General features: G+C 47.6%; 1 protein-coding gene across 1 annotated transcript in view; it reads right to left on the reverse strand.

Annotated features, from left to right (window-relative positions):
* Nucleotides 1–15,060: 15,060 nt before the first annotated feature.
* Nucleotides 15,061–19,701, reverse strand: part of LOC111143932 (notch 3) — a 32,630-nt gene continuing 27,989 nt past the window's right edge. Inside the window, exons 32-33 of the mRNA XM_022497963.1 lie at nt 17,256–17,353; nt 15,061–16,449 (exon numbers count right to left, since the gene is read on the reverse strand). Coding sequence (XP_022353671.1) covers nt 15,397–16,449; nt 17,256–17,353 — 1,151 coding nt within the window. The 3' untranslated portion in view covers nt 15,061–15,396. The remainder of the gene's footprint in view (nt 16,450–17,255; nt 17,354–19,701) is intronic.

A 19,701-nucleotide genomic window follows, 5' to 3' on the forward strand; every position in this document is an offset into this window, starting at 1 on the left:
CAGTCATTTGGAAGATAGGACCGTTTTAAGGAAAATGCCCCCCATCCCATCTTTCCCTGCTGACCAAGAGTTCCTTGGCTTAGATAAGCAAAACTCAGTCTTGAGTTCCTCAAATACCAACTCAAGAGACAGGGTGGCTGGAAAGGCTGGAAAGGAGGGTGGAGAGGACAGGACTGGTTTAGGAGCCACCTAGTGGCATTTCTGGGTAACCTGCTAGCCAGTGACCCCTAAGAGGAGGAAAAATGAATGGCTGTGCCTGACAATTCTCATCCACAGCAGTGGGGCCATAGAAGTTAAGAGTAATCATTTAAATGTTTTGGAAGTTTGCTGAAATTTTAATTTAGGAAACATAAATTTTAGACTTTAGTTCTGAAGATATATAAAATAGAGAAAAACAACAAAAATGTTCTTGATCTATATTCTGGTTTCAAAGAAGACAAGTCAGGATGATTGGCGAACTTAGAAGGGAAAAGGAGACGAGGGAAGGAAGAAACAGGAAGCCACACCAATCAAGCACAGGGGTGCAGACTTCTCTGGAAAGGACCGGATAGTGAATATTTTAGAGGTAGTGGGCTGCACCATCTCGGCCATAACTGCTCAACTCTGCCATTCTAGGGTGAAAATGTATAAACAAGTGCACACGGCTGTTTCAATAAAACTTTATTTACAAAAGCGGGCAGCGGGCCGGATCTGGTCCTCGGGCTGCAGTCTGCCAACCTCTGATCTAGCATGAGATGAACTAAAACAATATTCAACTTAGGGAAACTTCAAAGAGATCCTCTTAGGAATTCGTGCTGTGATAAAAGCAAAGCCTACCTTGAAATCTGCAGAAACCGAAGCAAAATGAAACTCAAAAACCAAGAATCTTGCACTCCACTTAAGAACTCTAGATCTGAGAAAAGGCACGCTGGGCAGAGACGCAGGTGTCTAAAAGATGCCTTTTTGCTGCAAATTAAACAGTATCAGAGAGAACATCAGCGCCTTTACAGAGTGAGAATAATAGAAACTCAGTGACCTGGAAGACTTCCTGAAGTAAATGGATACGACGGTTTAAAAAGTATAATTTCCAGGGGCGCCTGGGTGGCTCAGTGGGTTAAGCCGCTGCCTTCGGCTCAGGTCATGATCTCAGAGTCCTGGGATCGAGCCCCGCATCGGGCTCTCTGCTCAGCAGGGAGCCTGCTTCCTCCTCTCTCTCTGCCTGCCTCTCTGCCTGCTTGTGATCTCTCTGTCAAATAAATAAATAAAATCTTAAAAAATAAATAAAAAGTATAATTTCCAAATCTCACAAAGCATTGTTAAACTGAAACAAATATATAGGCAAGTCACAAACTAGAAAAGGTTGGGGCCCTAAACTATATTTAGCTATTATAAATCATTAAGAAGAAAATGAAAACTTCCGGTTAAGATAACTAAGTCATGGGCTATCAAGTCCAGCATGGTGACCATAGTTCATAATACTGTACTGGGTATTTGAAAGTTACTGGAACGCACATCTTAAAAGCTCTCATCACAAGAAAAAGAATTTTTACCTATGTATGGTGAGAGACAGACTTATGATGGTGATCGTGTTGCCATATATACTAACATTGAATCATTACGTGGTACAACTGAAACTTCACACTCCCTCCGCCCCTTCTCCCCTGCCACTCACCTGCAGACACTCACAGGCCCATTCTCTCTCTAAATCATCACCATCATCATCATCATCATCATCAATAACTTGGGGCACCTGGCTGGTCCCTGTGGAGTTCGCGACTCTTCATCTCAGGGTCGAGTTTGAGCCCCACGTTCCATGCAGTGGTGACTTAAAAATCTGTTAATGGGACGCCTGGATGGCTCAATCACTTAAGCATCTGCCTTCACTTCAGGTCATGATCCCAGGGTCTTGGAATTGAGTCCCACAAAGTGCTCTCTGCTCATCAAGGAGCGTGCTTCTCCCTCTCTTTCTGCCTCCTGCTCCCCCTGCTTGTGTTTTTTCTCTCTGTGTCAGAAAAATAAAATAAAATCTTCTTTTAAAAATTTTTTAAAGAATAAGTGATAACGGGATGCCTAGGTGGCTCGGTTTGTTAAGCGTCTGCCTTCAGGCCAGGTCCTGATCTTGGGTCCTGATCCCAGGTCGAGCCAGCACTGGGCTCCTTGCCCAGCGGGGAGCCTGCTTCTCCCTCTGCCCGCTGCTCCCCATGCTTGTCCTCTGTCTCTGACAAATAAATATATAAAATATTTTTTAAAGATTTTATTTATTTATTTGACAGACAGAGATCACAAGCAGGCAGAGAGAGAGGAGGAAGCAGGCTGCGCCTGGAACAGGAAGAGCCAGGAGGAACAGAGTGATAGAGAGAGCAAAAGGGGGAAAGGAGGTAAGGCCACAGGAGTGACAGGGGCAAGTTGCTAGGGTCTTGTAGGTTCTAGGGAGGACTTTAGCTCTCATGCCAAGTGGCATTGGGCCAATGGAAGATTCTGAGCGGAGGAGGGACGTGACCTGACTCAGGCTTTCCCAGACACCCTCTGATCATTGAGGGAGAACAGAATGTGGTGGGGGGACACAGGTGAAAGTTGGGAGACCGAGGAGGAGGTGGATGACCTGGTCCAGGTGAGGGGTGACGGGCACTGACCAGGGTGAGGGCCGTGGAGGCGGTGAGAGGTGGGCAATGCTGGACAGATTGTGCAGGTGGAGCCCACCAGACTTCCTAACAGGTTGGATGCAGGTGTGAAAGAAAAGACAGGGCACGGGGACGACCGAGCAGCTTCAAGAGTATGCAGGGCAAGACGGGTCCAGCTAGGGGGCCCAGGAGACTCTGTCATCTCAGGGAATACCAGCGGCAGACATATGCTGAGCTAAGCTTGGGGTCTCATGCACCCTTCCGGCAAATGCCATCCAAGCCCATCTTTTCAGGTTAACACTCAGTCACTCTGGCATTTCTCTCTCCCAACTTATTTTCATATTTCACCCGTAGGACCAGGGATGGGCCAGAGTCACTTCTCCAGCCTTACAAAGGCTCTGAATCCACACTCACCATGGCCAAGACAGGTTCCCACGGTGCCTGCCCGCATTGCTCTCTGCTCACAGCCTGAGAAGGGAGGGGCTGAAGACCCAGATCCTGTTATGCAGGGGGTCCCCAGAGCTCCCGCCCTAAGGGCTCCCCAGCCACTAACAAGCACCCCAGGACTCAGGCTGGTGACTCCCTGCAGATTTTCTCCCACTGGAAACTAGAAACCCCAGGGTCTGCTTCCCCAGCCCCCAGGCTCCAAGGGCAAAAAGTGGGGGGAAGAACCAATTGTGATTTATTTTTGTGGTGGAACTAACAAACACATTCCTCACTCCATCCGTGCTCCCCAATGCCCATTAGTGCTCGCTGCGTGCTGGGCAAGGCTGCTGCCCCAGGGAAGATGCATGTCCACATACACACACATGCACACACGCACACACATACATGCACACTCCCTCCCCCCAGAGCTGGGAGGAAGAAGTGGATCACTAGATGTTATACACATGTTGCCCAGGCTTAACTTCTTATAGTGACCCCAGCCCCGTCGATCCTTCTCCCTACTCTCCCCAGAATTGTCCAATGTTTCCTCTGTCCTCCTTCCTTTTCTATACTACCCCCCCAGCCCCACCCTAACTCAAGTGCATCATTCTCACCCAGCAAAAGCCTGCAGTGCCACCTCCCTCCAGTTCATCCTCTGTATTGGCCACCAAAACAGAAGGCTCTGCATGTGTCCCCTCTCTACTCAGAGACCTCTGAGGCTCCCCGTTGCTCCCAGAGTAAAGTTTGAAATTCCCCATTTTCATATTCAAGACCCTTGTGATCTGGCCCCTGCTATCTTCTCTAGTTCCAAATCCAGCCACGGTTCCATGCAAAATGACACGAATCCATTTATCCAATTAATCATAAGGAAGTGAAGGGCACCTGGGTCGCTCGGTGGGTTAAAGCCTCTGCCTTCGGGTCAGGTTATGATCCCAGAGTCCTGGGATCGAGCCCCGCATCGGGCTCTCTGCTCAGAGGGAGCCTGCTTCCTCCTCTCTCTCTGTCTGCTTCTTTGCCTACTTGTGATCTCTGTCAAATAAATAAATAAAATCTTTAAAAAAAATCATAAGGAGTGAGGTATAGACCCAGCCATTCCAAGTTGCTGACCCTTCCTTTGACATCCTTTTGCCCACCCTACCCCCATGCTATTCTCTCAGGAATTTCTTTTTCCCTCCTCCTAGCCTCCTGGGAAATTCCTACTCCTCCAGAAAGACACATCTTTATCACCTTCCCTAGGAAGCCTTCCCTGATCACTCCAAGCTAGTCACCTGTGGCATCTGCACTCCCACACATCCTGGGTTTCCTCTTCATATCGTCTGTGTCCTTGTGTGTCTCCCCGTAGCCTGTGAGCTCCCTGGAATGGTCCTCCTCCCTCTCCACCTTCCAGGAGCTTTAAACCCAAATGATGAATTCCCTCCTTGCCGTGGCCACTCTCTTGCTTTCCATGGCACCTGCTTTTTCTCCATCTCCATACACCACCCTTTCTCAGTCTCTTCCTCTCACAGCATCTAAAATTAGAACTCCCCAGAGTTCAGTCCTAGACCCTCTCTTCTCTCCCTAGCTGAGAATCTTTTTTTTTATTTTCCCCAGCTTTATTGGGATATAACTGACATATAACATTGTGTAAGTTTAGGGGCATCTGGGTGGCTCAGTCAGTTAGGTGTCTGCCTCTGGCTCAGGTCATGATCCCAAGGTCCTGGGATCGAGCCCCCCATCGGGCTCCCTGTTCAGTGGGAAGCCTGCTTCTCCCTCTCCCACTCCCCCAGCTTGTTTCTCCTCTCTCACTGTCTCTCTCCCTGTCAACCAAATAAATAAAATCTTTTTTTAATTTCATTTATTTATTTGACAGACAGAGATCACAAGTAGGCAGAGAAGCAGGCAGAGAGAGAGGAGGAAGCAGGCTCCTGCTGAGCAGAGACCCCGAAGTGTGGCTGGATCCCAGGACCCTGGGAACATGACCTGAGCCAAAGGCAAAGGTTTTAACCCACTGAGCCACCCAGGCACCCCAATAAATATCTTTTTTAAAAATTTTGTAAGTTTAAGGTGTGCTGCCCATTGATTTGATACACTTATATATTGCAAAATGAATACCACCAAAGTGTTAGCCAATACCTCCAACCCATCACATAATTACCATTTCTTTTTTTGTGGTGAGTTCATTTAAGATCTACTCTCTTAGCAACTTCCAAGTATATAATACAGTATTATTAACTATAATCACCATGTGCACATTAGATCCTCAGAACTTGTTAAACTTTTAATTTTATTTTATTTACTTACGTAACAAAGAGAGAGACAGTGAGAGAGGGAACACAAGCAGGGGGAGTGGGAGTGGGAGTGGGAGGGGGAAAAGCAGGCTTCCTGCTGCTCAGGGAGCCTGATGTGGGACTCACTCCCAGGACTCTGGGATTATGACCTGAGCCAAAAGCAGACGTCCAACAACTGAGCCACCCAGGAGCACCAGAATTTGTTAATCTTATAACTGGAAGTTTGTGTCCTTGGACCAATAACTCCCCCATTACCTCCACCTTGAATTCCTGGTAACCACTACTCTATTCTCTGTTTTTCTGAGTTTGCTTCTTGAAATTCCACATAAGAGTGATAACACACAATATTTGTCCTGTGTCTGAGTTATCTCACTTAGCATAATGGTCCACCAAGTTGTCACAATGGGCACAACTTCCTTCTTTCTTGTGGCTGAATAACAAACATCCCATTGTGTGTGAGTGTGTATGCACACACACATACAGATACACATTATAAACAATGTATATTATATATGTAATGTATACACACACACATTTTTTTAATTATTTTTATTAACATATAATGTATTATTTGCAGGGGTACAGGTCTGTGAATTATCAGGCTTACACATTTCACAGCACTCACCATAGCATATACCCTCCCCAATGTCCGTCACCCAGCCACCCTCTCCCTGCTCCCCCACCCCCCAGCAACCCTCAGTTTGTTTCCTGAGATTAAGAGTCTCTTACGGTTTATCTCTCTCCCAATCCCATCTTGTTTCATTTTTTCCTTCCCTACCCCCCACAGCCCCCCACTCTGCCTCTCAAATTCCTCATATCAGGGAGATCATATGAGAATTGTCTTTCTCTGATTGACTTATTTCGTTCAGCGTAATACCCTCTAGTTCCATCAATGTCATTGCAAATGGCAATATTTCATTTCTTTTGATGGCTGCATAGTATTCCATTGTATATATGGACCACATCTTCTTTATCCATTCATCTGTTGATGGACGTCTAGGTTCTTTCCATAGCTGGGCATCTTTATGCATCCATCTACTGATTGACATTTAGGTTGTTTCCACATTTTAGCTATTGTGAATAGAGTTGCAGTGAATATGGGAGTCGTAGTGAGATATTTAATCTCATGAGTTAAATTTCATGAGCGTACATGAGCTCTGTCTCATGATTTTGCATACCTGCTCTAGACCAACAACCCTGGTTGTAGTTGGGTTCCCCCAGAAGCAGCCCCTGTGACAAGGATTCCAGTGGAGGTAAGTTAATTTGGGAGGTGAGCCCAGAAAAGGCAAGTAGGGGAGTGGAGAAAGGAGAAAAGAAAGGAAAAGAAGCTATGAAAGCATGTTTCTCAAGCAAGCTCTCCCTGGGGCAGTTGGGGTTCATTCCCTCTGTGGATATATTTACTTCAGAGGGGTGAGGTTGCTGAGGTGTGTAGACACCAAGCCCAGCTGGTCATTGTTGAGGGCTGGTGCTGGGGGTAATTCCCCAGTAATCCTGGCAGGCTGCACATGTGAGTGGAGTAGGCTTTCATGGCAGAGAATGCCCTCAGACAAACAGATGTGAGCACTGGCTGGGGGAAGTCAGGCTGATGTTCACTGACCTGGTCAGAACAAAGCGCTATGGACAGGGGCATCTGCTGTACCTCGATTTCCCCCTTGGTCTCTGACACTCCAACCCAGTCTCCTTCTCTTCCTCAGCCCTAAGACTGGGGCTGTCGAGGGCTTCAGTCTTGACTCTCTCCTCTCCCGCCAGCTGATCAGTATAACCATATGGAGTTAAATACCATCCCCATGCCAGTACTCCCCAAATCTACACCCTACATCAGTCACACCCTCTGAACGGTAGACCCATAATACCAACAACGAAAAATCAATCAACATGAGGAGTGAGGTCAGTAAAAATGTCAGGGTAATGACTATCAAAAATTCCTCCCTCAGAGAGCAATGAGAAAATTGGAATTGGACAGTGAAGGTAAGTGCACAACCGTGTGAATATACTATAACCCACTGAACTGTACATGTCTAAATGGTGAATGCATGAATTTATGTTTAAATGGTGAGTGGTGGGGCACCTGGGTGGCTCAGTGGGTTAAGCCTCTGCCTTCAGCTCAGGTCATCACCTCAGGGTCCTGGGATATGGCCCCACATCAGGCTCTCTGCTCGGCGGAGAGTCTGCTTCCCCCTCTCTCTTTCTGCCTGCCTCTCTGCCTACTTGTGATCTCTCTCTCTCTCTGTGTGTCAAATAAATAAATTTTTAAAAATCTTTTTAAAAAATGGTGAGTGGTGAATTTTACAGTATGTCTTAATTTAAAAATCCATTAATGTGTGATGCCTGGCTGGCTCAGCCAGTAAAGCATGTGATTCTTGATCTCAGGGCTGTGAGTTTCAGCCCCATATTGGATGTAGAAGTTACTTAAAATAAAATCTTAAAGGGGCACCTAGGTAGCTCAGTCGGTTGAGCATCCAGCTCTTGGTTTCAGCTCAGGTCATGATCTCAGGGTCATGGGATCAAGCCCCAAGTCGGTTTCTACAGTCAGCATGGAGTCTGCTTGAGATTCTCTCTTTTCCTCTCCCTCTGCCCCTCTTGACCACTCCCACACACTAAATAAATAAATAAATAAATAAAATCGTTCTAATTTTTTAAAAATTAAATAAAATCTTAAAAATAAATATCAATCAGGGGCGCCTGGGTGGCTCACTGAGTTAAACCTCTGCTTTTGGCTCAGGTCGTGGTCTCAGGGTCCTGGAATCAAGCCCCACATCGGGCTCTCTGCTCAGCGGGGAGCCTGCTTCCCCTTCTCTGTCTGCCTGCCTCTCTGCCTACTCGTGATTTCTGTCAAATAAATAAAAAATAAATAAGTTTTTAAATAAATAAATATCAATTGATGTAACCCATCATATTAACAAGCAAGAAAAAAAGAAAGAAAACTTTTTAACTGTATCAGTTGACACAGAAAAAGCACTTGACAAAATCCAACACCCATGCTGATAAAGATTGTCAGCAAGCTAGGAATAGGAGGGACTGCCACAACCTGATGCTCTGCTTCCACACAAACCTACAGCTAACATTCCACTTAAAGACTAAATGTGTTTCCTCTAAGATATAAAACAAGGCAAAGCTGTCTCCTTTCACCACTCCTATTCGATATCGTCCTGAGGTCCTGCCCCCATGCAATAAGGCAAGAAATTCCTAGTCACGACATCAAAAGCTAGGAAACGAAAACATGTGTCCACTCAAAGCCTGTACACACAATGTTTGTAACAGCTCTACTCATAATCTCGAAAAACCAGAAACAATGCAAAAGTCCGCCAATGAGTAAATGCTCAAGCATGCTGGGATACATCCTTGCCATGAGGGAATATTATTCAGTAAGAGAAAGAGAAAACTATTAGAATACGTAACACCATAGATGAATCTCAAAGATCATTATGCTGAGTGAAAGACAGAAAATTTCAAAAGGTTACAGAATGTATGATTCCATTTTGTGTGTGTGTGTGTGTGTGTGTGTGTGTGTGTGTGTGTGTGTGTTTTAAGGTGAAAGTAGAAGGATGAAGAGCAGATGAATGGTGGCCAAGGTTAGGACTGGTGGGAAGGCATGACACAAAAATGCAGAGTGAGAAATTTTCTTGGAGTGGTAGGCTAGACGTAAATCTATGTACGTGTGAAAACACAGATCTGTGCATATAAAAAGTAAATTTTATAGTATGTTATTTTGAAAACTAAAAAAAAAAAAAAAGTTTAAATGGGAAAAAGATCTGAACACATACTTCACCAAAGATGAGGAGTCTCAAATAAGCACATGAAGAGATGCACTCATTTTCAAATTAAACACAAATAAAAAGCACAGTGAAATACCACTATATCACCAGAAGCGCTAACATTAGGAAAACTGATAATAGCAAGGGTTAACAAAGATGTGGAGCCCCTGGCACTCTTATGCATCGCCAGTGGGAAGGCAAAATGGTACAGCTGCTTGAGAAAACAGCTGGACGGTTTCTTGAAGGTTGACAAGCACCATAAAACCTAGCCCTCTCACGCCTCAGGAAACATACCTAAGAGAAATGCAAACATGTCCACATGATGAATGTTTATAGAAAATTCATTCATAACACCCAGAATTGAAAAGTACAAAAATGTCCCTCAAGTGACAAATGGATAAGCCAATCGCTGCATATCTGTAACAAACATCATGCATACTGTTGTCAGCAGTAAAAAAAAGCACATGACACTCATAAGGACTGATGTATCTTATAACATGGATGAGTCGCAAAAGCATTATGGCGAGTTTTGAAAGCCAGATTCAAAACGCAACACACTGCATAATTCCATTTGTATGAAATTCTAGAAAAGGCAAAACTATAAGGAGGACAGCAAACCCATGATTGTTACAGCCAGAGATGTGGGAGGATATTGACTACACAAGAGTGTGAGGAAACATGATTGTGGTAGTGGTTTTGTAACTATGCATTTGTCCAAACTCATCATGTTTTATACTTAAAACTGATTAACTTTATGTTAGTGGGACACATGGGTGACTCAGTTGGTTAAGGATCTGCCTTCAGCTTAGGTCATGATCCCAGGGTCCTGGGATCAAGCCCCTCATTGAGCACCCTGCTCAGCAAAGAGTCTGCTTCTCCCTCTGCCCCTCAACCTGCTCGTGCACTCTCTCTCTCTTTCTCACTCAAATGTAAATAAATAAAAATCTTTTTTAAAAAAAAACTTTATTGTATGTTAGTTATACCTCATAAAGCTGAACAAAAATAAATGAATAGGTAAATGATGGAAGGAAGGAAGGAAGGGAGAGAGAGAGAGAGAGAGAAAGAAAGAGGAAAGGAAAGGAGGGAGGAAGGAAGAAAGAAATGGAGAAAACATCCTCCCTTCCTTCTTTTGGGAGAAAGAAAAGAGAGAAAGAAAGAAAGAAAAAGGAAAGAGAGAAAGAAAGGAAGAAAGGGCAGGATGTAGGCAAGTTCTGGGACTGGACCTTGGAACTTGCAATGAGAGAGAGACTTTACCACCCCTAGGCCAGAAGGGCTAAGGAGAGGGAGAGAGAATAAATACTCAGACTCACAGAGGGCAGCTAGAAGAGCACCACAGCTACCCTGCAGGAGAAGAACCAGGAAAATAAGTGCATTCTATTCTCTCCTCTTCCATCTCATTGGCGAAACCCAAATGGAAGCCAGAGGACGGAGGAGCCCAATGACGCCATCTGTTTGCATCATCCTCCCAAGCACAGAACAGAGTGGAGAAGGGTGAGGGTGGGTCCGGAGGGTGAACAGCAGACACACAGCTGTTTTAGAATTATCTTTTCAGTCAAGAAGTCTCTGCCCCTCGCCCGCACACAGACATGCTCTCTCTCTCCCTAGAATAAATAAATAAATCTCTTTAAAAAAATCAACTAGGATAATGAACCTAAATGTCTCTGAAATTCGTGGCTGCTCGTGAAGTCACATGTGCATGAATCTTTGAATCTCACTAGCTCATTGAGGAAGTGAACAGACTTCCTATTCTCCCACGAGACACCCCTCTCCCCACCATTCCAGGGAGCCCCCAGAGCAGAGAAGTCTCACATGTACTTACAAAAAGCTGGCTCCACCAGACATGAAAATAGGTTTCCCCTTGTGGAACAAGCATCTCCAATTTTTTTTTATTATTTTATTTATTTATTTGACAGAGGGAGAGAGAGAGAGCACAAGCAGCAGAGGGAGAGGGAGAAGCAGACTCCCCACTGAGCAGGGTGCCCGATGTGGGACTCAATTCCAGGACCCTGGGATCATGACCTGAGCCAAAGGCAGAGACGCTTAACGACTGAGCCACCCAGGCGCCCCTCCAATGCCCTGTTGCAGGATAAAGTAAGCAAAGTGGGTAGAAAGAATGACTTTCTCTTCCTTTGAGTAGCACTTAGGAAGAAGATGCCCAAATGTTTTGGTTTCTCCCCTGAGTCAACTCATACGCACAGCTAAGGTGGCTCTCTCTGGAGCCAAGGATTCAAGTGCAAAGTCTTTATCTGAAAAATTATTCCAGAAATACCCAGTATGAACATTCCAAAAAGGAACATCCCACAAAGTCCCAGGGAAGGGACTCCCAGGAAAGTTAGTTCTGCCATGGGCAATGGGCTCGATCCCAGTGGACATCCTCTGAGTCTGTGGGACGCATCTCTGAATTTCCCCCACAGAGGAGCAAGGAGACTGGGGTATTTATCCATCAACTCCTATCCACCTCTCAGTCTTGAGGGCAATTCCTGCCCCACACAAGAGAAAGCCCCCAGGTAGAGAGTTTTTGGGGTTCTGAGACTCTGCCAACATCTGGAATGGTAAGATCCAAAGGGACACAGTGGCAGGCCCACTATCTATCCCCTAACTCACCTGAAATACCATAAGAGCAGAGAGTGGGCCATATAATTCCTCATTCTACTCCCAGCTAGTCCAGAATTTGGCATGCAGTAAGTGCCCAACAAGCAACCAGAGGCTAGATGAACATGCATAAAATAAACTTAAGACAATGATAAAAGAGATTGTTCCATCTCCAAAGATTTATCCAGAGGTGGAGAGAGAGGGGGGACATGTATTAGTTGTTTCCACAGAAAGCCTACTTCTGCAAACCTGATTGTCCCTGAGTTTAACACACACATAAATACACACACACACACACACCTCCAGTTTCAGAGCAGAGACGTCTTGCTTTAAGAAATCAGCACACCCCACATCCCATTGCCACAGTAACTGGCTGAGCAGTGGTGTTGAAGAGAAACTCCCCCCACTCCCAGGAAACAACTGGCCGTGTCTGGAGACATTTTCCGTTGTTGCAATGGAAGGGGGGTGTTGCTGCAAGCATCAAGTGGGCGGAGGCCGGGGATGCTGTTAAACATTTTACAATGCACAGGATCAGCCCTCAGAGCGAAGAATGATCTGGCCCCAAATGTTGATACGGTCAATGTTGAGAAACCCTAAGTTAGAGGACAGATACATGATCCAGTTGGGGCCAATACAAAATCAACCTCAAAACTAGAAGCTTCTGAGGGCAGCTGGGTGGCTCAGTTGGTTGAGCATCTGCCTTTGGTTCAGATCATGATCCTAGGGTCCTGGGATCGAGCCCCATGTCATGCTCCCCGCTCAGAAGGGAGCCTGCTTCTCCCTCTCCCTCTGCCCCTCCCGCCCCTCAGTTGTGCGCTCTCTCTCTCTCTCAAATAAATAAATAAAATCTTAAAAAAAAAAAAAAACTAGAAGCTTCTCAATTCTCTGGAAAGTGCAATATGGTCTATGCCCTTTGTCCTGATTTTGCTAACAGAGAAGGAGGGTTAGAGCTGTGTGGGGTGGGAAGAGAGATTAGGCTGGGTCCTAGTGGAGCCTGAGGGTGACACTGATGCCCAGAGAAAAATCTATACAGATAAAGAGAAATTCAGCCCTTGCTCACCTCGTCTGAGCCACTAGATCAAATCTCCCCTGAAGCTGGTCCTCTTTAGTTAAATGAGCTGTTAAATTCCTTTCTTGTTTAAGCCAATTGAGTCGGCTTTTTTGTCACTTGCAACCAAGGGCACTCCAAATGGATAGGGTAGGCAGTCAGCGAGATGTGAGTGGGGGACAAATGCTTTCCAACTGACCAAAAGGACGACACCGAGTTCCACGCAGCAGAGACAGCCCCGTGGGGGCATGGAGAGGATAGGCATGCATTCTCCCCTCCAACCACTGCCCTCCAGTAACCTCTAGCTTCATAATAATACATTTACCTTGCGGTTCTGACACCCCCTTCGGGGAAGGCTGCCAGGACAGTTCCACGAGGACCTTGGGGTGGATGGGGGAGGGGGGCCAACCCCCCACCAAGCCAACCAGTAGGAGGAGTCCCTTAGATGATGGGAGGTAGCCCCAGGCAGAGACCACCCAAGCTGTGTGCCGTGTTTTGACCTTACAAAATTGATGAAAGCAAAAGGGAAAGAAACCTATCATAAAGCAGGTAAGCAGAGAAGCTTCTTTTGAATCCCAGGCTTGTCTTCCTCAACCAACCCAGCTGCAATGCAGTATCAATTTGCAGAGCCCCCACTTCCATGATGATTGTCTCAAAATGGCTACAAATGATTTTGTACTGCAAAATAAAACCAAACTCCTGAAACCAGAGAGAGAGAGGTAGAGAGAGACGGCTCTAGCTATGACCTGTGACCCATGCAAATGGAAAAGCAAGACAACCTTGACCCCTCGTAGAGTTGCCACTTCCGGACCTGCCCACTCTCCCTTCCTGGGAATACACTTTATCTTTTACTGTATCAAACTCTTGCTTGAGGATTTAGTTCTCAATTCTTTCTCAGCCAAACTCAAGAACCAAGAACCGAGATCAGCGTAGAGGCAGAGAAGGGACCCGGCCAATGACAAAATGAGAGGATGAACGATTATCCCATCCTCCTTTCCAGGAGGGTCCCTGGTATAAACACAACGTCGTTTGGGGGCACAGCTGGTTGCAAGACATGGAAACCCATTCAAGCTGGTATGTGGAAGGGAGGATCCATTCCACAGTGCAGCATTGTCTCCAGAACCCAAGGGAGGATGAGGGAGAGGTGAGATTCCTGCAGAACCGGCGTTGGGCACTTAAGGAAGCAATGAATAAGGACCTGTTGAAGTCAATGGGTTGCATGCTCAAGCCACTGGAATGGACGCTCCATCTGGAACTGAGAGACGCCTCCAATGCTCCGGAGACATCTGAGTTCTCATCTCTGCTTCTGTCAGCCCCATTCTTCTGCTCTGTGTGCTCAGCTGCCCTCACCCCCCCAGACTGGCCACCCATATTTCTCCATCTGCCTGTGGCCTTAGAAGTTCCAGCAACTGACCGCTTTCTTAGCATCTCAATAAAAACCTTCAGGGGCAGGGGACTCTGATGGGCTCACCTCGAGTCAGGTGACCACCTCTGAGCCACAATCAGTGGAGTCAGCTGTCAAAAGCGGAAGCAGGGGCGGGAGGACAAGCTAAATGGCTTCACTCCAAGATGGCAGCTCACACACTGGCCCTGGAGATACGGAAGATCCACCGGTACCACCAACCGCGCCCCCCCAGACACAGACCAGTGACACGGAGTGTTAACTATTCCTTTATTAGGTGGTGAGGGGAGTGGGAGCTGTACAACACAAGGCCTGGGAACTTAGCTACACAGGGATTGTGGCCAGAAGCCACATTACAAAAATAGCCTAAAAATACTTCTATTCTGCCCCGGGGCTAGGCCAGGGGAGTACCAGGAGGGGGGGGTGCCACGCAGGTGGTTCCTTCCCTTCCTAGAGTCCCATATTTACAGGGAGACAAGATGAAACGCACACATCTCCCCCGGTCGTCCCGTTCTCACCAGCCACCCCCACCCAGTTCTCCAAGGGAGTAGCCCAGGCTCTAGGGTGGGGGGACCTGGGGTGGGCTCTGTGGGCCAGAAGGATCCTTCCCTGGCAAAGCTATAGAACAAGTTCCATATGGAATGCAGTGAAGTGAGGGAGGCGGGATAGGAAAAAGGCTCCCAAGTCTCACCCAAGCCCTGCCCCGGAGGGTACGTCCAAGGGTGCCTACGTGGTACACACCAGGGTTGTGTACTCAGTACACAGGATCCCGGTCATGCCTGTGTACTCGGTACACAGAATCCAGCTTGGCCGAATGGGCCCACAGACTCAGCCCCACGGGGGCACTGGGGGGTTTGCAGGGGCAGGGAGTGTCTCCATATATATATTTTGTAAAAAATAATAATAATAATAAGTTTGCTTAAATGAATTTGTTTCTATACAAAATGTAAAAAAAAAAAAAAAAAAACCATAATAATAATCCACTCGTGTCAGAGTGTAAGGACAGAGACCAGAGAGGGCGGGAAGGGAAGGCGGGGAGGAAGAATGGGGAAGAGGGGGATACAGGAGGAGGTCCCAGGCTCTTCACAAGGCCCAGAGGGCGGGGGTCAGCACACACCCCGTATAAATAAAGGAGGACTGAAAAAGCCTAGGCTGGTGACCCATCTCAGTCAGCTTCAGGGGGGGTGGGGGGCTTCAGGAGGGTAGGGGAAGAGAGAAGAGAATGGAAAGGTCTAAAAAAGAAAGAGAGTGAGAGTCAGGATGGGATGTCTGTTTGGCCCCCCAAAATCCAGGAACTGAAGAGCCTTCAGGCCAACACCTGCCTCTTGGGGGTGACTTCTGGCTGGGGCCCCAGCTGGGTCTGGGCCTGAGCTAGGGGGCCTGGGACGGAAAGGGGGAGCGGCTGGGCAGGCAGCGCCCCAGCGGCTGTGGCCGTAGGCCCCGTGGCAGTGGCTGGGCTGGGCGTGGAGTCCGACCAGTCCGAGAGCGAGGGAGGCGAGGGGCTGGCCCAGTGCTCCGGGGACTCGGGGGACGGGGTCAGGTAAGGGTGCTCACTCGGGACCCTCAGGAAGCGGGCCTTGGGGGGGCTGCCATGGGTGCCAGCTGCCGGGTACTCTTCGCCATGTCCCGCAGCCGCCAGATAGGGCGGGGGCCGTTCCTGGGGGGACACGGGGGTCCCAGGATTCAGCAGCTGGGGCCCCGGCGCCAGCGGCAGCAGGAACGAGGGGCCTGGCGGGGCAGGTGGAGGCAGCCGTGCCCAGTCGAGGGGAACGGCCACGGGGTTCAGTAGACCCAAGCTGAGCACGCAGCCCCCGGGGGGCTGGCGCCCTAGACCCGCCCGGCCCGCACCACCAAGCTGAGCCAGGGACACGGCCGTGGCAGTGGCTGCTGCATAGGGCCCTTCGAGGGAGAAGCCGCCGGGGGACGCAGGGGGCCCACCGAAGGGCCGCGGGGAGTCCAGCGAGTCCACCGGCGACAGTGTGACCGAGCTCTCGGCCAGGGGACCCGGACAGGCCAGCGTCAGCTTCTTGCCCCGTCCCCGGGTGCCCTGTGGCCCCAGCCCCGCCTTCCCTGGTGGCCTCCGGCTCTTCTTGCCCCCTGACTGTGCCACCTTGAGGCCAGGAAGGAAGGCCCCTGGGGGGCAGAGGAGGGGCCCCAGGCCATGTGGGCCATGAGGGCTGCGGGGCCCACTGGGCTGGTCCAGCAGGCGCACGATGTCCTGGTGCAGCCGCTCCTGGGCCACATCCCGCGGCAGCCTGTCCAGGTGGTCTGTGATCTCACGGTTGGCAAAGTGGTCCAGCAGCAGCTTAGCAGCCTCGTAGCTGCCCTCCCGGGCGGCCAGAAACAATGGAGTCTCCTCCTGAGGGGGAGTGGGGCACAGAACCCACCAGAGGTCAGCGTCACAAGAGCCAGGACTAACTCCTGGCCAAGGTCTCATAGGCCCCTGGTGGACTCTGAGAGCCAAGAAGTCACACTCTCCAGCCCAACAGACTTGGCTAGAATCCCAGCTCTGCTAACAGAAACTGGGCAAGTGATCTTAAAGCACTTTCATCCAGGACCTACTAAGCACTATGCCTCAAAGCCAGGACTAGGGTAAGGAAAGTAAGGTACTCTCTTTAGGCACAACACTTAAGGGGTGTCAAAAACCAATCATCAAAATAAATGATATTTTAATGCATTACTTTTTAAATTAAGAGTATTGCAAAAAACACATAATGAATAAAATATCAAAATGTCAGATAAGGACAGAATCTACCCTGTGCGCCTCTTGGCCTCACTCTTCCCATTCATAAAGTGAGGAGAGTAATTCCACCTTGCTAGGGTTTTAAAACAATGATCATAATACTTATGTTTTACTGAGGATCTGCTAAGCATTTTACAAATGTTTGATTTCACTGAATTCTCAGGAGACAAAAGTGTGGTGGGTCCTAGTGCTTCCCCACTTCCAGATGAGGACAGTAAAGCTCAGAGATGTTAAGCAATTTGCCCAAGTTCACACAGCTTTTTCCTCTGACCCTGTTGGAGCCTGTTAGGTCCAAATCCTATACTGAAAGCTGGCTGCAAGCAAGATAAATGCCCCCACTAACTTACCCCACCCTGCTCTTTGCCACATTTAGGGAATTGTACCAGGGCTGACTGCCTGGTGGGTCAAGGGCTGGGGCTCACCTTGCTATCCTGCATGTCCTTGTTGGCTCCATTTTTGAGCAGGGCCAAGGTGGCGTCCACATTGTTGACCGCTGCTGCCCAGTGTAAGGCTGATTTCCCTGGGGGGTGCGGGAAGAGAGGTCAGGTTAGGACTGGGTTCATTTGCTAGGATCCCATGGCAGAGGGAGGGAAAGTATCCAGAATATGGCCTTTTAGGGGGTGGGCTGGGCGGGGATCTGCCATGAGTATCTGACCATGTGTTTGGATCCATGTATGTGAAGACCTGTGGAGTGACTCTCTCTGTCCAGGGAACCTACCGTGTGTGACTATCCATAAGCGGGGGGTACTATGTGGGGCGCTGGTTGTAGCTAGAGCTGGGCTTGTCCAGTGCAGTAGCCACCAGGCACATACTGCTCTTCAGATTTAAACTAATTACAACTAAACAACATAAGTGCCAAGACCACTCGATGGGGAAAGGATAGTCTTCTCAATGAACACTGTTGGAACAATTGCCTCTCCACATGCAAAAGAATAAAGTTGGGTCCCTACCTCACACCAAATACAAAAATTCACTCAAAATGTACCAAAGACCTAAACGTAAGAGCTCAAACTATAAAATATTTACAGGAAAACATAGGACTAAAACTTCATGACCTTGGGTGGCTCAGTGGGTTAAGCCGCTGCCTTCGGCTCAGGTCATGATCTCAGGGTCCTGGGATCGAGTCCCGCATCGGGCTCTCTGCTCAGCAGGGAGCCTGCTTCCCTCTCTCTCTCTCTCTTTCTCTCTCTCTCTCTGCCTGCCTCTCTGTCTACTTGTGATCTCTCTTTGTCAAATAAATAAATAAAATCTTAAAAAAAAAAAAAAACTTCATGACCTTGAATTAGGCAAAGGATTCTTAGATATGATACCAAAAAACAAGCAACAATAACAAGAGAAATAGATATGTTGGACTTCACCAAAATTAAAATGTTTGTGCTTCTACGTGAAAAGAAACCCTATAAATGGGAGAAATAGTTATAAACCATATGTCTACTAAGAGACCTAAATCTGGAACATATAAAAAACTCAAAACTCAATAATAAAAAGACAAAAACCCACTATGTTAACTATACTGGAATTAAAAGAATTTTTTTAAGTGATCTTCCCTTTTTTTTTAAATATTTTATCCATTTATTTGACAGAGAAAGCACAACCAGGGAGAGCAGCAGGCAGAGGGAGAGGGAGAAGCAGGCTCCCTGCAGAGCAGGGAACCCCATGCGGGACTCGATCCCAGAAACCCGGGATCATGACCCAAGCTTGAGGCAGTTGCTTAACCAACTGAGCCACCCAGTCACCTGGAATTAAATTTTTTCTTAAAGATTTTATCTGTTTATTTGATAGAGAGAAAGAGATCACAAGTAGGCAGAGAGGCAGGCAGAGAGAAAGGGGGAAGCAGGCTCCCTGCTGAGCAGAGAGCCCAATTCGGGGCTCGATCCCAGGACCCTGAGATCATGACCTGAGCGGAAGGCAAAGGTTTAACCCACTGAGCCACAAAAGCACCCCTAAAATCTTTTAAAAAACAAAAAAGACCCCAAAAAATGACAAAGAAATTTTTTAAATGGGCCAAGGATCAGAATAGACATTTCTCCAAAGAAGATCTACAAATGGGTAATAAGCACAGGGAAACACGCTCAATATATTATCCAGCAGGGAAATAAAAATCAAAACCACAATGAGATGCCCATTCACACCCACTAGGAAGGCTAGCACAAACGACAGACTACTGTTTGTGCTGTTTGGGAGGACATGGAGAAACTGGAACTGGAACCCCCGTGCACCGCTGGCAGGGGCATCGAACCGGGGCGGGCGCTATGGAAAACAGTCTGGCCACTCCCCACGAGGTCCAACACAGAGTGATCACATGACCACACGACCCACCCAGCAATGCCACTCCTGGATTTGTACCCAAGAGAAATGAAAACATACATCCACACCAAAACATGAACACGAATGTTCACAGTAGTGGTAGCCAAAAAGCAGAAACAACCCTAATGTCCGTCAACGGATAAAACGATTAACAAAATGTATATCCATACAACCGAATAGTATTTGATCATTAAAAAATTAAAAACAGGGGCGCCTGGGTGGCTCGGTGGGTTAAAGCTTCTGCCTTCGGCTCAGGTCATGGTCCCAGGGTCCTGGGATCGAGCCCCATAGGGTTCTCTCCCCAGCAGGAAGCCTGCTTCCTCCTCTCTCTCTGCCTGCCTCTCTGCCTACTTGTGATCTCTGTCTGTCAAATAAATAAATAAAATCTTTTTAAAATTTTTAAAAAAAAATTAAAAGTACTGATCCATGCTACCACACTTCATAAACCTTAAAAACATTACACTGAGTGAAAGAAGCCAATCAAAAAACACCACATATTATTTTATATCCCTTATAGGAAATATTCAAAGTAGGCAAATCCATAGATAGAGAAAGTACATT

The sequence above is a fragment of the Enhydra lutris genome, unplaced genomic scaffold (genome assembly GCF_002288905.1).
Source record: "Enhydra lutris kenyoni isolate GAN:26980312 unplaced genomic scaffold, ASM228890v2 scaffoldscaffold10, whole genome shotgun sequence".
NCBI classification, from domain to species: domain Eukaryota; kingdom Metazoa; phylum Chordata; class Mammalia; order Carnivora; family Mustelidae; genus Enhydra; species Enhydra lutris.